Consider the following 21,993-nt stretch of genomic DNA (forward strand, 5'->3'; position numbering starts at 1 on the left):
TCATCCACTCAAAGAGAAGAAGACAAAGATGGAGAGGAAGATGTCGATGATATTGGTCAGAATAGTGAGCTTGAAAATTCAGAGGAATGTAAAGAGACTCATCAAGATGGAAGTGAAAAACAAGATGAAGAGATAAAGGAACAACAAAATAAAGATGTCTCTGATCCAGGAAATTGGGAAAACATTGATATGGGATTGAGAGACTTGTTGGTTAAGAAAGGTCCTACGACAAGATTATCAAGTCATCATCAGTTTCCTAAAGACAGTATTGGCAGACATTTTCTCATGTATTTTATACAAGATATATGGTAAATGGAGAAAAAAAAGACAGGCGATGGTTGGTATACTCAAAAGCTTTGGATAAAGCTTTTTGTTTTTGCTGCAAATTGTTTAGGCATGACAAAGGTGGTGGTAACTTGGCAACTACAGGATATAATGATTGGAGAAACTTTTCAGCAAGGTTGAAAGAACATGAAGCTTCTCATGATCATGTTATATCTATGACACGTTGGAGAGAGTTGGAGTTGAGATTTAAAGAAAATCAGACAATTGATAAGCATGCTCAAGAAGAATTAAACAGAGAGAAAATCCATTGGAGAGAAGTATTGTTGAGATTATTTGCAGTGGTGAAAACTCTAGCTCAAAGAAACTTGGCGTTCCGTGGAGATAATGAAAAACTTGGTGAAGTGAATAATGGAAAATTTTTGGGTCTTATTGAGATGATTGCAGAGTTTGATGCAGTGATGAGAGAGCATGTTAGACGAATTGAGAAAAAGAAAATCTATGCGCATTATCTTAGTCACAGGATTCAGAATGAAATGATTGAGATGCTTGCTAAGGAGATCAAAGTTACAATCATACAGAAGATCCGTGATTCAAAGTATTTCTCCATAATTCTTGATTGTACTCCAGATATCAATCACAAAGAGCAAATGACTTTGATTATCCGATGTGTGGATGTTTCTACAGTGTCAACCAAGGTTGAGGAATTTTTTTTGAAATTTTTGATCGTCAAAGATAAATCAGGAGAAGGGCTTTTTGCTTCACTCCAAGATGCATTAGTTGAGCTAGAGTTAGACATTGATGATGTGAGAGGACAGGGTTATGACAATGGATCTAATATGAAAGGAAAAAATAAAGGAGTTCAAAAGAGGTTGCTAGAAATCAATCCAAGGGCATTCTTTACACCATGCGGCTGTCACAGTCTTAATTTGGTGCTATGCGATATAGCATCTTCTTCTCCAAAAGCTGTGTCTTTCTTCGGAATTGTTCAACGAATATATTGCTTATTTTCTTCTTCAACAAACAGGTGGGACATATTGACAGAGATGGTTAAAGGACTAACCCTTAAGTCTTTGTCTCAAACACGTTGGGAAAGTCATGTTGAAAGTGTCAAAGCAATACGATTTCAAGCTCCAGAAATCAGAGAAGCGTTACTTTGCTTGGCTGAAAGTACTGACGATCCAGCAACACGAAGTAGTGCCGAGTCCCTTGCTTTAAGTGAAACACATGGAATTGGAGGTTTTGAGTTCTTGTTTGGTATGGTTGTTTGGTATGAACTTCTTTGTGTTGTCAACACAGTAAGCAAGAGTCTGCAATCAGAAAATATTGATATTGATGCTGCAATTCACCATCTGAAAGGGCTTGTGTCATATTTTCAAAATATCGCGAGACAGGTTTTGAGGAAGCAAAAGCTAAGGCTAAGCAAATTGCAGCTGATATGGAGATTGAAGCTGAATTTCCCGTGAAACAAAAGCGTATCATTAGAAGGAAAAAACACTATGATGAAGACCCAGAGATTGTTGATGAAAATGTGTTATTATCACCAGAGGATAGTTTCAGGATTGATTACTTCAACACACTCATGGATCAAGCTCTAGTTTCCCTTGAGTCCAGATTTGAACAATTCGAAAGGTATGAAAAAACTTTTGGATTTTTGTTTGATTTAAAAAAGCTAAGAGATGCAAGTGAGGATACATTGAGAGCATCATGTCTGAATCTGGAAGCTTCTTTACGCAATGGTACTCATTCAGACATAGTTGGTGATGATTTGTTTATGGAACTAAAAATTCTTCGAGAATCAATACCCGAAGTAGTTCGAAAGCCTATTGAAGTGCTTGACTTTTTGAAAAGAATGGAAGATTGTTATCAAAACACAGAAATTGCTTATCGCATATTGTTAACCATTCCGGTGTCGGTCGCCACAGCTGAAAGAAGTTTTTCGAAGTTGAAGCTGATAAAGAATTATTTGCGGTCTACCATGTCACAAGAAAAGTTAAATGGATTGGCTATGTTATCAATTGAGACAGCTATGGTTGAAAGACTTGACTATAGAAGTCTAATGGATGATTTTGCAGGGAAAAATGCAAGAAGATCTGTATTTCAACATTAAGTGTTCTTAATATCAATATTTTTAGTAGACTATGGAATTTGATTTTCTAAATAAAAATTTAAGTTGTTTTTATACTGTTTTGTGGTTTTGATAAATTATGTACAAAATATTGAAAAAAAAATTATGCACAAGGTGTTGACGAAAAAAAAATTATGCACAAAGGCATAATTTTATATTTGGATTGGGGCAATATAAAAGGTTAGTCCGGCACTGAACATAAATAGTTTAATCTATTTCTGATTACAAATTTTTAACAAATAGTTTTGTTGTTGTTATTAGGAGTTACTTTGATAGACGTGAAGGAAAAAGGTAAACTAAAGGTGTCAGGAGAATTCGACAAGTTTCAAATGACGAAGAAGCTGAAGAAGATATATGAATATGTTGACATTATTGCGCTTGAACGCGATGGAGAACCGAAGCAAAAATCGGATCCGGCGAAGAAGCCTGAACTAAACCCTTTATCAAAAAAAAAGAAGAAGCCTGAACTAAACCCTTTATCAAAAAAAGAGAAGAAGCCTGAACCAATAGTGAAGAAGGCCCCATCTTTCCGTCTTTGGAAGATAGGTTTCTTTTAAAGGAATCGATTTTGAGGTGGTCGTGATCTGTTTGAGTTCTATGGACTATTGTATTACGTTGATATTTCATCTCATTTTTGTGAAAATTGTTTATGTATGTTTGAACAATAATATGGTCTGTTTACATATTGATATTTTTGATTTTGAGTAGTTTTAAATTCACAAAACCTATAAAAGTCTCCTGGATGTTATCCTAATTTTGTGGAATTACCCGTTCCATTGTTTTTTCTTTTTAAGTTCAAGTCTAACTACCTTATTAGAATGATATTGTTTATTTTAGAACGAAGTCTATTATTACGTGGATTTAAATGTAAGAGAGGTTTCAAAATTTACCTGAACTATAGCAAAAAAAAAATTCATAGTTTCTTAATGGATTTTTAATATTAAAATCCTTCAATTAAGTTTGTTTTGGGTAAAAACTTTCAAAACTAAGTATTTAACGTAAAAACTCTAAAACTAACTTTATAAAATTGAACATAATTGAAAAGTTTTACCATTAAAAAATTAAAAATCTAAAATATAATAACACTATTTAAGAGATTTTACCCTTTTGTTTTTTGATAAAAAACATATTATAAAATACTAATTTTAATGAATATTTTGTGTATTTTATTTAAATTTGGTTAGTTGGATTAGTCTCATTCGGTTTTATAAAATTGATGTTCGTTTCGTTTGGGTTGGAGTTATTTTTTTGGGTGGTGCGGCGTGACTGACCATCAGAGAGAAGACAAAGAATGGCAGCAGCACACGCGACGAGTCTCATCCTCTCATCCTCCTCCAGGTTACTACTCTACACTCCTTTGACTCCCCCCTCCTCTTCAAAAATGCCTCTCATCAATTCCCTCTTTGCTTCAGGTTCTCTCGTCTCGGCTGTACCAGCACCAGATTTCTCAGACACAACACAAACCCTCTTCCCGTTCCTCGATTCCGATGCTACTGCTCTTCCTCCGACGACACTTCTCCTTCTGTAAAGTAAAAGTCTTTTTTGTCTTTGCCTCCCTGCTTTCTTCTTTAGTTCCCAGTTCTCTCTTTTTTTTTAATTCCCCAAGTCTTGTGATGGGCAGGAAACGTGTGGTCTCTGGAGTCCAGCCCACTGGTTCGATTCACCTCGGAAACTATCTCGGCGCTATCAAAAACTGGGTCACTCTTCAGGTATTAATTGCCAATCTTCTTTCATCCAATTTTTATCCTTAGGTAGTAGCTCCATTTGCTATTGTAAAGCTTTAGACTTTTTTTTCTAAAATTCATCACATTTAGATTGGTTTTGTTGTTAAAGTTCAAGCCTTTAAGGAAGACAAAGAGTTTATCCTTTTCTGGTTGCTAACTGCTATTGTATAGTGAGTCCCTATAAAGCATTAGACTTTTTCTAAGTTTAGATGGGTTTTGTTGTAAAGTTCGAGGCTTTATGGAAAATGGTTTATCTCTCTTTCTGATTCTCAGGCTTTCGATGTTTGCATATCTGCAGGATACTTACGAAACACTCTTTTTTATCGTTGACCTTCATGCGGTATGTATCATCACTACTACATTTCAAAAGTTTAAGTGATATTACTTCCTTGTGTGTCTCTCTCGCAATTTTTTTTATATATGTCTTGACCTATTGTAGATAACACTACCTTATGACGTGCAAGAACTGAGAAAGGCGACTAGGGATACCGCAGCGCTCTATCTAGCATGTGGTGTAGACATTTCTAAGGTTCTGTTTTTGGATTTTTTTTTTTCTTTCTTAACTCTATGTGAAAGCAGTAAAATGTGTATGTGGTGCAATAATAATCAATCTAAGAGCGACCTTTCTGTAGGCTTCGGTGTTTGTGCAATCTCACGTCCGTGCTCATGTGGAGTTAATGTGGCTTTTGAGTTCATCCACACCTATTGGTTGGTTACAGAAAATGACTCAGTTCAAAGAGAAATCACGCAAGGAGGTGCATATCTGTTTCTGTATCCTCATTTTGCATAACATTCTTTTTTTTTTTTCATTATTATGAGATTCAAATACATATAAGGAAGATGTATATATCAAATTATTATGTGATTATGTACATACATGATTCTGTTTTATTGATATTATTTTGGTCTCTATTGGCAGGGGGGTGAGAATGCTTCTGTGTCTTTGTTAACTTATCCAGTTCTGATGGCTGCTGACATCCTCTTGTATAAGGTGATCATGCTTTAGTACAAGTATCAAGTCTCATCTAAAATTATTATTGAAATGAAGAAGGAACATTAAGGCTGATGCTTCTTATATTCTGCAACATGCCTCTCTGCAGTCAGATTTTGTGCCTGTGGGTGAGGACCAGAAGCAGCACCTAGAACTTGCACGCGACCTGGCACAGCGTGTGAATAATTTATACGGTGGAAGGAAGTGGAAGAAGCTTGGAGGGTATTAATAAATATTCCTTTCTTAGATTTAGTAAAGCTAAAGTATACCATCCAAAACAAGTGTTTCTGATCAATGATTTTTTCATGTTTCTTAATGGTGATTTCGTTTTCATTTCTAGGCGTGGTGGTTCCATCTTTAAGGTGAGACTTTGGTCATACTATGTCTACTCATTGTGTAGCTTTAATAGGGTTTAACACAGATGGTTAATCCTATAATGTAGATACCAGAACCACTTATACCGCAAGTTGGAGCCAGAGTTATGTCTCTTACAGATGGTCTTTCCAAGGTACTTAATGTTTACTTGTATTGCTATTCTCAGATAAAACCAGAGGAATTTTTTTACTTGTTGCTGTTGGTCTTACTGTCATTTAATCTTTTGTAGATGTCCAAGTCTGCACCTTCTGATCAGTCCCGGATCAATCTCCTTGACTCTAAAGATGTAAGTAGATTGAACTCACCATTGTTTGTAATACTTTTAAAAAACTCACTTAGCACTATTTAGAATGGCATATAAACCAGAGCATATTATTAATAAACACAACGGTATTCTTGTTTGTAGAGTTGTGTGTCATGTTGGTTGTATGTGAAGCTCTGTTTGCTTACTAAATCCATTTCTCGAAAAAAAATTGTGTAGTTGATTGCGGATAAGATCAAACGGTGCAAGACAGATTCATTTGCAGGGTGAGTGCTAATTTATGTCGCTCTAAAATTTCCTGCTTCTTGAATATATAAGATAATTGAGAAGTTCCATGTTTCCTATTTGTTTCCAACAGCCTTGAGTTTGACAATGCCGAGAGACCTGAATGCAACAATCTCCTCTCCGTATATCAGATTGTTTCAGGCAAGACAAAAGAGGTAATATGAAGAAACAAAAACAATGGCTTGCATGTTAAAGTTGTTGACTATAAGAACTGTTTATTTTTTGAATCTGGTTGCAGGAAGTGATGGAGGAATGCAAAGATATGAGCTGGGGCACATTTAAGCCTCTCCTTGCTGATGCTGTCATCGAGCATCTCAGTCCAATCCAGGTCTGCCTATTCAATCCAATATCTTCTTTCAAGCTTTTTGTACATATAATAAGCATGATTTCATTTTGTGTAATATGTTTGTTTTTTTTAATTTTTGCAGGTCCGTTATGAGGAGATAACAGCAGAGTCGGCTTATTTGGACAAAGTATTGTCAGAAGGTGCGGACAGAGCCACGGAGATAGCCGAATCCACTATTCACAATTTGAAACAAGCGATGGGTTTCTATATATGAGTAGGATCAGTGCCTACTACGGTGTCTAAAACCTTCTGCTTCTTTTTTTTTTTGGGTGGAGAGAAAGAGTTGAGAGTTAAAATTTGCAAACGATTCTTGATTCTTGAAATGCAGTCAAAGGCTGCTCAATATTCTTTGCTGTAACTGTGATGTATCGACATTCTTTGCGGTAAGTTATTTTAAAGATTTTTTCAAAAAAGAGAGGTTATTTTAAAGTATAATTAAAAGGTTTACCATATTGTTTTTGTAAGTCCGTTTCTTTTTTAAAATTAGTTATGCCGATAGATTATGCAGCATATATGTTATATGGACTAGTATACATCATAAATACAAGTTGAAAAAAAAATCATAAATATTTCACCAAAAAGGAAAAATCATTTATTTTTTGGAGATAATGGAAAATGTGGAACTATGTATCTATAATCTCTATAATCACAATAACATCCACGACGACGACGGTAACAATGAAGCACATGTCTTTTCTTTCCATAACAATACCTTAAACATTCATGGCAAAACGAAAAATCGTCATATCCGTACGAGCTTTTACCATGAAAAATAAGATCTCTTTTTTGAAAATCAGTTTGAGGAGTTGCCGCTGGATTGGAAGAATGGATTCTCTTTTCAGAATTAGACTCTGCCATATTTATGATACCTACAGAATGTTTAAATATTTTGAATTATTTAACTACAATGTTTCTAAAAAGAGGATAAAATATTTTACGTTTCATCTTAATATGCCAAAATAAACTTACATGATAAAGCAAGAATTAGAAAAGTTAAAAACAAAGCAGAGGTCTTCATGCTTTTTTTCCAGGAAGTTCAATAAAATGTTTTTGAATTATTGAAATCAATTTGCTATTTTTGTGAGTTTTGTTTTTACTGTAAAGTTTGTACCGAATGTCGCATTTATATGTGTTTTTACTTATGTTACAAAAGAGTTTATAACCAACGCTCTGTGGGATAAATAAATACTACATGTTAACAAAATTATGGTCAGTTACGTATTTTTAAGATTAAAATGTAACAATAAATACTTCTTAATTAGTTTTTCAACGTAAATATGTAAATCTCAAAAAAACTTTACGTTATCTTCTTCATCATAAATGAAATGCTTTTGTCATGTTTCCTAAGATACACCACTGTAAGAGAAAGAATCACCGTGCTCGGTGCAGCTGCAACACGAACTGCAATCATAGTCATCACTGGGTTCCAAGCCAAATTTGTCGTTTCTTGGAAGAGAAGAAACGTGGAGAGAGAGCTTATCTACCGATGCATGGGCCAGCTTTGAGATTTGTGATATCACGAGTTAAAATTGGTGATTGGTTATCAGATTCATCATCACGATTTCAAACAAGATAAATGAAAGGTTTCCCTGCAACTTTCATTCAAAAAAAAAAAGGTTTCGTTGCAACTGAGACATCTCAAGCTTGATGAAGAGGAAAATATCATCAGCTTGTGTTAAAGGATCAAGGAGGTTTAACCATAGGTTTAACAACGGGTCAAACTCAAAGAAGAAGACTCTGCATTTGTGTTTTTGTTTGAAGCTGTTGTGAGGTGGATGTTCTAACAAAGCTAAGAGTTAGTTTCTGAATGAGAAGGATAAGCTAAGATCATTTAAGAAAGATTTACGAGGTAATGGAATCATATTCAAACGATTGACCTTAAGACTCAGAACGCATAGAAATGATATCAGTTATTTAAAACATCATGATCTCATCTTATGATGACTAGAAATCAATTTCAACAAGACCACATAATACCAAATAAAATAAAATAATAATCTATATTAGTGACTAAGTCGAAAGTAAAGGTTTCAACACTTAGATAATTAGTATATTTGGTTTCACATCAAAACAAATCAAAACAAAACGGTAACAGTCTAAAATCTATAGAAAAGACCAACTTCGCTATCTACTTACGTACCCAAATGTATTCTGATTTTGGATATGCAAGGTCTCCAACAAACATTTATTATTGGTTATGTTATTTTAAAAAGAGTTAGATCTTTAATCATTTAGAAAAATAAAAGACTGAAAAAATTCTTTTTTAGCAACACACAGAAAACATTCTAAAACAAAAATCTAAGTGGATGATTGGTAACTGGTTGAGTAATATGTTCAGGATTTATGTTTTCTTATGATTAAAAAAAACAATCTAAGGACAAAAAAATAAAAGCTATCCTCTTTAAATTTCTAACAGAGAACAGTTGTGACTTCAATCTCAGTTTTGATTGCGGTTTGAGATTTTGATATCTATGCAACTTACGCAAGAGTAAGAGAACTTGCTTAAAACTATCTTGGTGATTTATAGTTTCCATTAGATGAGAAATCGCTGGTTTAGGCTCTCAGTGCGAAATTGCTAGCTCTAGATGTAGTCATGCAATATAATTTCATTGATTAAAATTCATTTGAATGCCAAAAAGAGGATCGATTCGACCAGTGAAATGCATTTCTCTTAAAAACTAGTTTGGATTCTAGATCTGGATACTTCTAAATTTTTTTTTCAAAAAAAAAAAAAACTTGCTTAGGAAGTTCTTACGTGACCCAAGAGTCAATAGGGTCAAAAATTAACAGTGTCCTGGTCGTACACGCGGCCTTGTGAGTGAGTAGTGACACTTCTTCGATTCTTCCATTAGATTTCATCGTGGGCTATCGAGCCATTGATTTTTAATTTTCAAATAATTCCTGAAATAATAAATAACTAAAATATATTGACTCGTTTACTTTTTATGGTCATATACTAATTAAATTCCTCGTAAATTCCTATTGAATTTCTGTATAAATAGGGAAATCTTCGCAATTGCAATTGTCATCAAGAAGCTTCAACGTCTAAAATCATCTCTCCTATCTGTCTCTCTCTTTAAAATATATAAAATTTCTGAAACTCTTTTACAGTTTTTCTTGAGCCATGACTGCGCAGGTACACCCTTTCTATATTCTTTATTAATTATATTTAGTCATGATGTTTTTCTTTTTTGAACATTTGTTGAGTTTAACTGATGGTTGATTAATCATTACATATAGAAACTAATCAATCATACTGAAAATTAAAAATATGCAATTAGCCATACTAATATCGGGGTTTAAAATGACAGAAATCTGTTTTGCAACTGAGTGTTCACGAGGAAAGGATCAGAAGGAAAGCATGGACGACTGTTTCTAAGTTTTCAGGTATCTTTATAAATTTTAACATTTACAGTATATATGATAGTAACATTTAATAAACTGGGAAAGCAAGCATATTCATGATTTGTTATATATATTTTATAGGGGTTACTTCGATAGCAATGGATGATAAAACCGGGAAAATGACGGTGGAGGGAGAAGTTGACGTATCAAAACTCGTAAAGAAGCTAAGGAAGATATGTACTGCAGATATTGTTACGGTAGAAGTTGTTAAACCGCCTGAGAAAAAGGAAGAGAAAAAGGAACCGGAGAAACCGAAACAACCCGAGGTTGTTGTCAACCCATTTACCTATTGGACCAACCAGTACCAATACCATCCTGCTTCATATGCAAGTTCTTACTATCCACCATGTGGGTATTCTAGAGTTGTGGTGGAGGAACCAAGGCCTTGTGTGATTATGTAATGTCTCCTAGAATTATTTCAGATAATATTAGTCATGTTTGCACTTATTTTGGTAGAAGAGTGTTATTTTGGGTATTGTAAATTGTAATATACATTTCCCGTATGAGCCTATTCATGCAGTAATCATTGATCTTTTTTTCCTCGCGGTTTCATTTATGTAGACTTTTTTCCTTATGTCAAACATGTATTTTTATTGTCTTCAGATATGTTGGCAGGGATTAGTTGAATCGGTTCATAACTGGATACAAATGCGATACATATATATTATGCACAGTTATGTCGATTTTCAAATCATTTGTTAACATATAAAATTTTTGCACATAATATGTAGTTAGAGTATATTCGATTGTACAAAAATAGAAAAATTCCGAACGATTAGCGAATGATATAATTAATAAATGAGACTAAGAAAGAGTCAAGATGGAAAGTCTTCTTCGATAAAAGCAAATTAAGGAAAAATACAAAAGTCTACATTGGCTTGAGGGTTCCACACGTCGAACAAGGCTTACGAGGACATTTCGTTTATTGACCCAGTGATTGCAGAAAATCCAAGTCGTCTTGAGAAAATTTGCAAAACTAATGTAAAATATCGTATTTATATATCGATAATTCACAATTGTCAAAAGGTGTTGAAAACTAATCAATTAAAAATCTAATTTACCGAATCTTGATAACAACTCTTAACATAGATTAGATTTCCATTATATATAGATTAGATTTCCATTATATAAAACTATTTAAAAATTTAAAATTCCTTTTATAAATCATTCGTATAGTATCCCACTGATAAATATGTGAATTATTTGATGTCAGCTTATTGGCTTTTTTTTAACGAAGCTTATCTTTTATATATTAAAGGAGAAGCATTTTGCAAAATGTGTTCACATACATTGACACAGAAATGTTTACGTGTCAGTTTCAAATTCATTTAGCAATTAATGTGTTCACACATTAATTTTTTAATTCTATCATTTCACACACTAATTTTTTTAATTAACTTTTTTTAAATTCATTTAGCAATTGATGCATACATAATTTTAGTTTCTCAACTTTCTAATTAATGAGATTTGTATAAGGCTTTTGCAATGTGTAAAGTTTCTAAACCTTCTAAACATTAAAATGAAACATATAATTTTTTAAGTATACTTTATAGATTTATTAGATTTAAAGATGGGTATTTTGATTATTAATATGTATATAAAGTATAAATTTGATTCTAAGATCATTTTATATGAAATATATATACTTTAAAATAGTCATAAAATACCCTTATAAATTTATATGAAATATGTTTACTTTAAAATAATCATAAAGTATACATATATATGAACTATACAAATTTATACTTTAAATAAAATATGTATACTTTAGAATAATCATAAAATAAAATTATAAATTTATAATATGTGTTTAAAGCATACTTAAAATAATCATAAAATCAAATTTATACTTTATTATATTGGACCATTTTTGTATATTTAAAATTTAGCTCAAATAACAAAGTTTCTCGTTACATAATGGACCTCCAAATATGTAATAGTATCAACCTAAGCCCTTATTGATTTTTATACGGGAAAAAACAGAAACAAATTATATACTATTTAGAATTTTGATTGTGTGAACTTTTTTTTTTTGAGAAAAAACCGTTGATTTAAACTGAATGCTTGTAATAGATAATGACCCAAACATGACCAGCTGACCTATATTTTCAGAGTATGTTTTACAAAAAATCATATTAGTAATATACGTATAGAATTACATCAATATCATAATTTATATATATATATATATATATATATATATATATACATACATATATTGTTTCTGGTTTAATTTGTAAGTGACGAATACCGAGATATGTGTAAAAAGTCGAAATTCGATTTTCATGTATAGCGGCTCAAATTTAAAATTGTATTATTTTAGTGGACTTCGATAACAATAAAGATCTTTGATTGTTAAAATAGAGTGGTGATAAAATTAAAATGAAGTTAGAAATGAATTAATAAAACTACTGTATTTTAATATCATTGGTATAATTATGTAATTATTGGATAAAATTTATGACTAAATATAAAATGTACTTCTATTTTAATAGATTAGAGGTCTAATAATTGATTCTGCGAAGAATTGGTCCAAGATCCGGAATTTCCGTAAAATAAAAAAAACTATAAATTTGTGGTAATATAACCACTGCACAATCTCGGTGTCACCTTCAGTTAATAACAACTATTAAAAAACTTCAACTTGGATTACACGTCGTTGGATAGTGAATGCTTTGTCTCATTCTCATAAGATGATACTTTTCTGAAACAGAAATCAAGAAAATCTGCGCGTACATTAAAAATGAAAACGGATTGATAAAAGTAGCCGGAGAGAAGGTTTATTGTCAATTTGTTTGGGAATATCCAAACAAATTGATATGTCCCGAATAGAGTTAGAATTTTAATATGTTCCAAGTTCAATTTGTCTGCTGCACGAAACTAAATTATACTCCCTCCGTTTCATATTAAGTGTCGTTTTAGAAATTTTTTTCGTTGCAAAATAAGTGTCGTTTTAGAATTTCAATGCAAATTTATTAATTTTATTCTCCATTCTATTTTTCTATTGGTTGAATTGTATCGGTAATGATGTTTTTATATTGAAAATATGCAAAATTAAATGCTTTCTTAATCCGTGTGCACAAGTCTAAAACGACACTTATAATGAAATAGAGAGAGTATTATTTTGTATATTTATATACACAAATATGGATCTGACATTCCTGAAAAAAATATTTTTTTTTGTCTGGATTTTTCTATATTTCCTAGATACACGGAGATTAATATCTCTTCTTAGAAATTAATCAGGGTTTTTCTATATTTTCCAGATACACGAAGTTTAATACAATTTTTTTGATAAAGATACCTTATCTAAAAAATATCCAACGTAAGATTTGGCCATATGATAGGAGTACTAATTATACTCCCTCCGTTTCTTAAAGAGTGTCGTTGTGACATTTTTACACAGATAAAGAAAGTTGTTGAAATATATGTAAGTTGTAATTAATTATACCTCTTTGACCAATAGTATTTTAGATAAATAAAATTATTTATAAAATCAATGCAGTTTGCAATTAATTTTCAGCTGAAAGTTAGTATAATTTACATTGGAATTGTAAAGTGACATTTTTTTGTGTAACAAGAAAATGAACTCAGAGTGACACTTATTATGAAACAGAGGGAGTATTAAAGAATTAAATATGTGTTGATTTTCACACGACCAAACATGAAAATATTCTAATTTTTATGATTATTCACGAAGAATGTGATAATAATAATAATGATAATAATAATAATAATAATAATAATAATAAAATGTTTTCAAAACAATTAGTATACATAACTCCGACAAACAAATTTGATGCTATATCAAAGAGAGTGGAAAACAAATGCATCTAATATTATTCTTGGCTGTATTATTGAGTTTAGTGAAAAGTTTAAGAGAGTTCAATTCTACATAGAAATGTAAGTATGAAGGGTTTAAAAAATGAAAATCATAACCACGTTAATTTTAAAAATAATTGTTATCAAATGTTTATTATTAATAATTATTAATTGTGTTATATATGTTAATTATATTAGGTAATTCTATAGTTTTTATTTAAGGAAATAACAGAAAACATTATTTTGTATACTACTAATTAATTTGATAGTTAATTTAATAACAAATATAATATATGTTAAGATGAACCAACTTATTTTTCTAAAAAAATCTGAGAATCATTTTTAAGATGATACGTGGCTACCAAAAAATGTTGTAATGCTCTATGATTAATATAGAAAATATTAAAAAATTTAGCTAATTTTTGTTTTGGTTCAGAAAGAAAATTATTTTAATTGACATAATTTCTTATTAACACATGTTATGATTGTGTTAAGTAACAATTTTGACGAACCAAGCTTTCTATAATAAAAACATAGCCATCATTTGTGAATTTATTTGTTAATAATGATTTGTTAAAAAATATATATTAGTTTTTATTTAAATTTATGACAGAATTTTATTTTGAGCACACATATATAAATATAATAAAATAATATATAAGACTATTATATATATATATATATATATATATGTATGACATATTAAAATCTATATTTCTCACAAAATTTAAAACTTGTAAAAAGTTAATAAGAAAATATTTTGGAATATCAAGTTTAAAATTGAAAATAGACAAAATTATTGGAATAAACATTAACTCCATTTTAAAGAATTTGTTTTCAACAATAAGCAGTGTACCCAAATCTAACTAGACACCAATCTAGAAACCAAACCTGTGGTGTTCAGTCAACATAAACCATACGGAAGGAAGACTTCCATTACCTCGTGTAAACTTGTCCCACAATGCATTTTTTTACTTTTGTCATAATATAAACTAGATTTTGACCCGCCCAATCGGGCGGGTATTTATTTTATGTTTTTAGTCTTTTATTTATAAATGATATAATTGTAATATTTAAACATAAATTTAGATTGAAAATTAACATTTGTAGTTATAATAAAAATTAAAAGTTTAAAAAAATATTTTGATATAAATTTTAAATTCCTAATTAAAATAATATAGAGATGGGTCATAATTTTTTCCAATTCCAAAATCTTAACATTCTTAATAACAAATAAAATAATTTATAAATACATAAAATATATAAACATATTTGAAATTAAAATAAATTTGTTAAAAAAAAGTCTTACACCATTGTTGTTTATTTCTATAGTTTGACCCGTGGTCGTATAAATATTTGCTTTCACTTCAATTTTTTTCTTTGTTCTAATGATAAGATCTAGATATATATGTGTGTGTGTGTGTGTGTGTGTGTAAATTAATATGTATTACATAATTGTTAGTATAACATTTTAAAAAAAAAATTATTATTACTTTAAATAATTATATTATGTGATTTTAATCGTCTATTATATCACAGTGTATCATATAAAAATCTAATATTTATAATAATTGGACTTATATTATAAAAGTGTTATACTAACAATTTATAAATAAAATATTTTATTTATATGATGTATAAATTGATTTTGATGTGTGATTTTTATTTTATTAATTTTATTAATAAATATTGAAAAATATTAAATGTTAACAAAAAAATATATTAGGAAATTTATTTTGGTTAAGATTCATTCTATTAAAGAAATATATTATTTAAATTAGGAAAAAACATTAAATACTTAAATCTATCATTTAAATAAGGGAAATACAAAATTCTCTACTATCTTTGTTACCAAACAAATTTATTTTTTTTTAAAAACTTTTATCCCTGTTACCAAACAAAAGCTTAAAGTACTTCTATTTTAATAAGATAGATTTTAGAAAGAACTCTAACCATCGTTCCAATTTATCTAAATGGATAGTAAAAAACTTTGCGTTCATATATATAGACATCTTTACTAATTGAAAATAATGTTTTTTTTACTTTGTCATAATATTGCCAACAGTACTACGCTTGCGGAGCTTTGGGAGGTGGGTACCTGGAATTTACCACCGGCTCGATCTGAAAATCAAGTGAATGTCCAGACATTCCTATTTACTTTAGTTCTCACTGACTTAAGAGATGAGTACGAGTGGATGCCCAATGAAAAAAAATCTCTTACCTACTCTGCAAGACACACTTATGATTCTCTGCGCACTGCTTCTTCTACAGTTTCCTGGCACAAGCAAGTGTGGTTCTCTGGTGGTATCCCCAAACATAAGTTTCTAGCTTGGCTGTTTGTGCTTGATCAGGTGCCCAACTAAAGACAGGATGGCGAGCTGGGGACTCGGTGTTGACCAGAGCTGTCTCTTGTGCAACTCTGCTCAAGAATCGAAGGATCATTTGTTTTTCTCATGCAGCTTTACTTACAGCATCTGGAGTGAGCTGTTAACCCGTAGCCCTATCTCCTCTCCTCCGTCACACTGGAATGATGTTTTGCTCGCGCTAAAATCAGGATCATACTCACCGGAGTGGCAATTACTGCTGCATCTGATATGGCAAGCAACCATCTACTTCTGTTGGTCTGAGCGTAACTCGCGTATCCATCGCCCAACTTACCGCTCGACCGCTTCAATCTCTAGGGAGATTGACCGCCTCATTCGTCGCAAAATCGCAGCGATCAGACTTAATGATCCGGCTTTCTCCTCTGCTCTGTTCTAAATTTGGATAGCTTGAAACTCCCCTACTTTAACCTCTACTCTGCCTCTACGCTCTCTGCATGTCTACTCTGTGCTGCTCACCACTATCTCAACTCCATTGATCGGGAAAAAAAGGGGTTTAGATGTCACTTGATTTGGGTTCCTTTGGGTTCAAGTTTGGTTCTTATTATTGGCTATTTGGCCCACTAAGCAATGCTTTGTAAAACTCTTTGGTCTCATGCATTTTAATAGAATATAATTTAGCAAAAAAAAAAAAAAAAAAAAACTCCAAGCATCTTCCAATTTATCTAAATGGATAGTAAAAAACTTTGTGTTCATATATATAGACATCTTTACCAGTTGAAAATAATGTTTTGGATACATCACCTCTTATCTATAGATTCTTCATGTACAGATGTACTACTGTCCAAATCAAATCTTCGCATTTTTCATGTAAATATGATACGCTTTGTTAGATATTTTCTAGTCCCAAAATTGTTTCTCGGTTCACAACTTACTCTCAAATTTCCTTATCCTCAAAGTTTTTTGTGGATACTCAATTTTATTCTTATAAATTGTGTCATTTTGATTCTTTCAATTATATACCTATATAATCCACGAAAAATAGTTATAGTCGTGTTTTTTGAGAGTCTACATAGTATGTAATTCATGTTTGTCGAAGATCAAAGACGTTAGAAGGCCCCAAAGCGAAAAGGAATCATTCATAACGCCCATTAGCATGCTGGTTTTTTAATAGAAAACTAGATCTCGATCCGTCCGACTGGGCGGATGTTTACTTTAACTTGTAGAAAAATTAATAATTTATATCAAATTGTAAATTATTAGATTTTATAAAGTATAGTCCACGTTCTTTGCTATTATATGATTGTTATTGTATTTAATGTACTTGAAACACAAAAAATAATAATGTTAATATATATACCTTTTGCATTATTTATTTGATATTGTAACCATATAACTTTTAAATTAATATTGACATATCTATCGTATTATTCGACAACAAATCTTGTTTGAGAGAAACATATTTTTACCTTTGTATTATATAAAAAATATAAGTGCCAATAATTATAATAAACAACTACTAATTACAATGACTCAATAAATAATTTAGTTATCAAAATGGATCATAATAGAAAATTAAATAATATGGCTCAATTCTATAGTAACAATTTAGAAGGAAAACATAAGCTCAACCCAAGATAGATGTTTTCTTTGTGTCCAAACAACATTTTTTTTTTTTAATTCTGCAATTCATGTTATCAAACAAAACTAAAAGGTACTTCTACTTTAATAAGATAGACTAGATTTTGATCCGCGCTTTCAAAGCGCGTGATTTGTTTCTTTTGAAATTGTGGTCAAATTTTGTTAATTATAAGATTATGCATTTTTTATATACGATAATCTTTTTTTCAATTTTGTTGATTTTTTATGTATTTAAAAGATACTTATATGTTGGACTGGACATGATATGAAAAGATGTAATTATGATCATAGAAATTGTTTCATGAGATTAAAAATTTTCAAATTTTTATTCTTAATAATTAAATGTAATTTATTTTTATTAGTAATTTTTATTAAATGTAACCTATAAACTTTAAAAAGAGATCGTTTTTAATGGATAATGAAAAATACAAAATTATATTCTATACAAATGGGTCTCAGGGGTAAAAATAGGTTTGCATTTATTAAATAAACACGGTCTAATATCATAAAATATGATTTTATGACCGTTTTGTTTTCAGAAAAAAAAAGAAAATAACGTTTTTTAGGTTTCTTGATATTTTCTTAAACTTTTTCGACGATTTCATTCATGGGATAAACCAAGATAAGACTCTGATAACGTAAGTTATATTACATTGTATTTTTATATGAACATATTATATATATTACAAGAAAACACGATTTTAACGACGACCATTTTCCTCGCTAAATCGTCGTAAATACGTCTTTACGACGATTTAGCGAGGAAAGGCATATCGTCGTTAAAGTTTGGTCGTAACGGATATTTAATCGCCATTTCGTCGTAAAAGTACGAGGGACCCATTTCGTCGTAAAAGGAAGGTTAAAATTTCGTCGTAAAGAACACGTAGATTTCCACGTAAAGTAGACGCTATAGTTCCACGTAAAAGACACGTAATTTTCCTCGTAACATACACGTAAACTATCCTCGTAAGAAAAACGTAATTTATACTCGTAAAGTAAACGTAAATAATACACGTAATGTAGACGTAAACTTTCGTCGTAAAGGAAACGTACAACTTGACACGTAGATTCGTCGTAACGTTTCGTCGTTCTTTACACGTCGATTTACTCGTCAATTCCTCGTGAGTTAACGAGGAATTTGCTTCGATTTCTAAAACTAATTTATTTTTAAAATTTAAAATTTTATATTATAGAAAATAATTATTTCAAAAATATTAGAAATATAAATAATAACTAATGCGAAAATATTAAAAATTTGGAATAAATTAAAACCGAAAATATTATATAAATAAAAGTTTAGAATTTTAATATTACACAGAAAAAAAAAAACTAAGTCGGGCCGGGGCGGTGGATCGTTTCCCGGTAGAGGTCTTCACTCCTCCTCTGTAGTTCCTCCTCTTGCTGCTGAGTACGAGAAGGCTCGGGAACCGGGTTCCGTCGTCGCATATCCGCCAACAACTCCTCCCATTGGGGATTTCCAGAAGATATAACTTCCAGAAACCCCTCCACTCCACCCATACGAGCTTGGAATGATTGGCGCGTAGACTCCAACTCCGTCTGCGTCGACGCCAACTGAGTCCGCGTCGAGTGTAACTCCGAACGCAGCTCAGTGACTTCGTCGGCTCGTCTCTGACCATAAGACGATGTCGCTCTTGGGACATCGTTGACGGAACCGATTCCCAACGTACGTCCCTTTTTCTTAGGGACGACCTACAAAGAAAAAATAAAGTTTAATGTTAATAATTTAAAAAAATAGATTAAAAGTAGATTAAAAGGTAAAATTTTTACCTCCTCGTAAATCTGATCCACTTCTTGAGTGGATAATACGACCGGTATTCCATCGGAAGATTGCTGGGTCAGCTGGGTTTGGCGGTCTTCAATCCGAGCAACGACATCGTTGTAGATTTGCTCGGACCTCGGATCCACAAATACCCCCGCCTTGGTCTTGTGGGTCCTCTCGTAAAGCTCTTTAAGAGACGGGAGTTGTCCCGTCTCTTTGGCCTGAAAATATTTAAAATTTAAAATGTTAGAATCAATATACATATATAAGTACATATTAGTTATTAAAATATTTAATATGAAAAAAAATTAGAAATTAATTACCATTTCCAAGCGGACACGGGCATGGGGTTTTTGACCCGTACAGTGAAGCATCGGGCCGTTGCCGTGCTCGTCTTTGGTGTTACGAGAGGCAGAGCAGGCGTTGGAGATCGCAATGGATGATGGCAGCTCCCAGTAACGGATGAGACCATCGTAGACATCCTTGGTCAGCTCAGCGGGTTGCCCGTCCTTGTAACCCTTGTAGATCCAGTCCTCCTTCCAGTTGCCTACGGTGTCCAACAACCGCTTCTTCGCCTTTGCGGTGAACTCCCGTTTCACGTCCTCGTGAACCCCGATGGACCACTGGTATCTTTGCTGCATTTTTAAACCCAAAAAAATTAATAATTAGTTAAAAAATATTAATGAAATAAAAGTTAATAATAAAAATTAAACATAAAATAATTATTTTAAAAAACTTACAGCAAACATCTTGAACCACGTGTTTCTAACGTGGTGCGGCGTCTTTTTCCAGTTTGGGTGAGCCTCTGAGAAGTATCCTTTGATGATATCGGATACGCTCGTAGCGACAGAATTGTCGACCCCAAACCTGAAAAAAACAAAGTTAAAGTATTAAAAAAAATATTAATAATTTTAAAAATATTTAAATAAAAAAAATTACGTACCACAGAGTCCCCTCTGGTCGGTCGGGGTCTAAAACCGGTAAACCGGCTCGGCCTGGTTGAGCGAGAAGATCCTCAACCGTGTACCGAGCAAAAGGAGCGGTCGGCGGCACCCGCAACTCCGGATGAATGTATCCGGGTGCAACCGGATCTGGAACCGCCTGAGGTGCAGCAGGTGGGGGTGGTGCACCAGATGGAGGAACCGGTGGTGGCTGTGACTGAGACTCCGGGACAATCTCCGGGTTGGAGGAACCGGGAGCGGAAGATGATGATCCAGCAGCAGGATCACCACAGAACATCTGACTGTAGTGGGGGGTTTTCTTCTGCTTGTTCTTTCTAACCATCTGAAAAAAATTCAGATTGTTAGAAAAAACAAGTAGAAGAAATCAAACTAATCAAAATTCTCTACACTAACCACCTAATCAACTATAAACCTATCTAAATTCACTAAACTAAACCACCTAATTCTAGAGAGAGATTAGAGAGAACCTTGGGAGGTGTAGGAGAGGAAATTGGGACGAAATGAAGTGGCTGGTTCTCGCGGGTATATATAAGATTACATAGGGACGTAAAGTCCTCGTAAATTTACGACGAAACAGCAAGGCCCGTGTAATTATTTACGACGATTTTGCAAGGCCCGTCTTTTTAACTTTACGACGAAATTGCAAGGCCCGCGTTTTTTGGTCACGTGGATATTACGACGAAACCGTGGATTTAGCATTTGTTTTTTACATTCCCTAAACCCTAAACCCCAAATTCCTAATTTTTATTATTTTTTTAATCATGAAATTTTAATTATATAGGTTTAATTTATTTTTTAAGTGAATCGAAACCGTATATATATATATTGAGGTTTGGGGTTTAGGGTATAGGGATTTCATAAAAACATGTTAATTCTTCGTAAATAGGCGTGGTTATTACGACGAAAAAAGAAACAATCCTTGCTAATTCCACGTAAGCAAGTTTCGTCGTAAAGACCTCGCTTGCTTACGTGGAATTAGCAAGGATAATTTCTTTTTTCGTCGTAAAGGACACGTTGATTACGAGTTTTTAACGAGGTTATTTTGTAAATCCCTAAACCCCTAACCCTTTACCCTAAATCCCTAAATCCCTAAACCCCTATTCCATTACTAGTAACATCTATATGTGTTAAGTTAATTTAATCAAGAAATTTTAAATATGCATGTTTATTAAGTCTTCTTGAGTGAATTGAGTTTAGCAATGTAAACCTTATATATGATTCACTTATAAGTTAAGGAAGTTTTGGTTAATTTTGGGTTTGATGTTTTAAATTCTTAATTTTTTTAATCATACAATGTTAATTATACAGGTTTATTGTGTCTGCTAAGTGAAAACATATATAGATTTAGGTTTGGGGTTTGGGGTTTAGAGTTTTAGGGATTTAAACACGAAACTCGTTAAATCAACGTAAATTAACGAGGTCTTTACGACGAAACAGCTAAAAGCCTTGTTATTTCCACGTAAGCTGATTTCGTCGTAAACTCCACGCACGCTTACGTGGAATTTGCAAGGCCCTTGTTTATTTTTAACGTGTGCTTTACGACGAAATCAGCTTACGTGGATTTTGCAAGGCCCGTGTTTTTCTTTACGAGGAATTAACGTCGATAACCTTAAAATCCCTAAAAATGTAAACCACAAACACCAAACCTCAAACATCCTTTAACTTATAA

The 21,993-nt window shown here is 32.1% G+C and overlaps 5 protein-coding genes across 5 annotated transcripts in view; 4 read left to right on the forward strand and 1 right to left on the reverse strand.

Annotated features, from left to right (window-relative positions):
• The window catches only part of LOC130510092 (heavy metal-associated isoprenylated plant protein 10-like), a 3,883-nt gene extending 916 nt beyond the window's left edge, over positions 1–2,967 (forward strand). Inside the window, exon 3 of the mRNA XM_057006433.1 lies at positions 2,672–2,967. Coding sequence (XP_056862413.1) covers positions 2,672–2,967 — 296 coding nt within the window. The remainder of the gene's footprint in view (positions 1–2,671) is intronic.
• Positions 2,968–3,618: 651 nt separating this feature from the next.
• Positions 3,619–6,843, forward strand: LOC130509836 (tryptophan--tRNA ligase, chloroplastic/mitochondrial-like). The gene is made up of 15 exons (XM_057006080.1): positions 3,619–3,748; positions 3,823–3,939; positions 4,032–4,119; positions 4,433–4,474; positions 4,574–4,663; positions 4,767–4,889; positions 5,054–5,125; positions 5,235–5,347; positions 5,466–5,487; positions 5,568–5,633; positions 5,730–5,786; positions 5,982–6,028; positions 6,121–6,202; positions 6,286–6,375; positions 6,476–6,843. Exons 1-15 carry the CDS (start codon positions 3,702–3,704, stop codon positions 6,605–6,607), a joined length of 1,188 nt encoding a protein of 395 aa, XP_056862060.1. The 5' UTR covers positions 3,619–3,701; the 3' UTR covers positions 6,608–6,843.
• A 2,529-nt stretch (positions 6,844–9,372) lies between these two features.
• LOC108837817 (heavy metal-associated isoprenylated plant protein 13-like) lies at positions 9,373–10,338 on the forward strand. Its single transcript, XM_018610829.2, has 3 exons — positions 9,373–9,529; positions 9,705–9,780; positions 9,880–10,338. The coding sequence occupies exons 1-3, from the start codon at positions 9,518–9,520 to the stop codon at positions 10,197–10,199; spliced, it is 408 nt and encodes a 135-aa protein (XP_018466331.1). The 5' UTR covers positions 9,373–9,517; the 3' UTR covers positions 10,200–10,338.
• A 5,652-nt stretch (positions 10,339–15,990) lies between these two features.
• Positions 15,991–16,380, forward strand: LOC130510093 (uncharacterized). Its single transcript, XM_057006434.1, has one exon. It carries the CDS (start codon positions 15,991–15,993, stop codon positions 16,378–16,380), a length of 390 nt encoding a protein of 129 aa, XP_056862414.1.
• A 1,973-nt stretch (positions 16,381–18,353) lies between these two features.
• On the reverse strand, positions 18,354–21,210 carry LOC130509194 (uncharacterized). Its single transcript, XM_057004923.1, has 6 exons — positions 20,792–21,210; positions 20,306–20,646; positions 20,103–20,229; positions 19,686–19,997; positions 19,371–19,583; positions 18,354–19,292 (listed from the first exon to the last, which is right to left on the reverse strand). The coding sequence occupies exons 2-6, from the start codon at positions 20,644–20,646 to the stop codon at positions 18,912–18,914; spliced, it is 1,374 nt and encodes a 457-aa protein (XP_056860903.1). The 5' UTR covers positions 20,792–21,210; the 3' UTR covers positions 18,354–18,911.
• Positions 21,211–21,993: the final 783 nt, after the last annotated feature.

Source organism: Raphanus sativus, chromosome 3 (genome assembly GCF_000801105.2).
Source record: "Raphanus sativus cultivar WK10039 chromosome 3, ASM80110v3, whole genome shotgun sequence".
In the NCBI taxonomy this organism is placed as follows: Eukaryota; Viridiplantae; Streptophyta; class Magnoliopsida; order Brassicales; family Brassicaceae; genus Raphanus; species Raphanus sativus.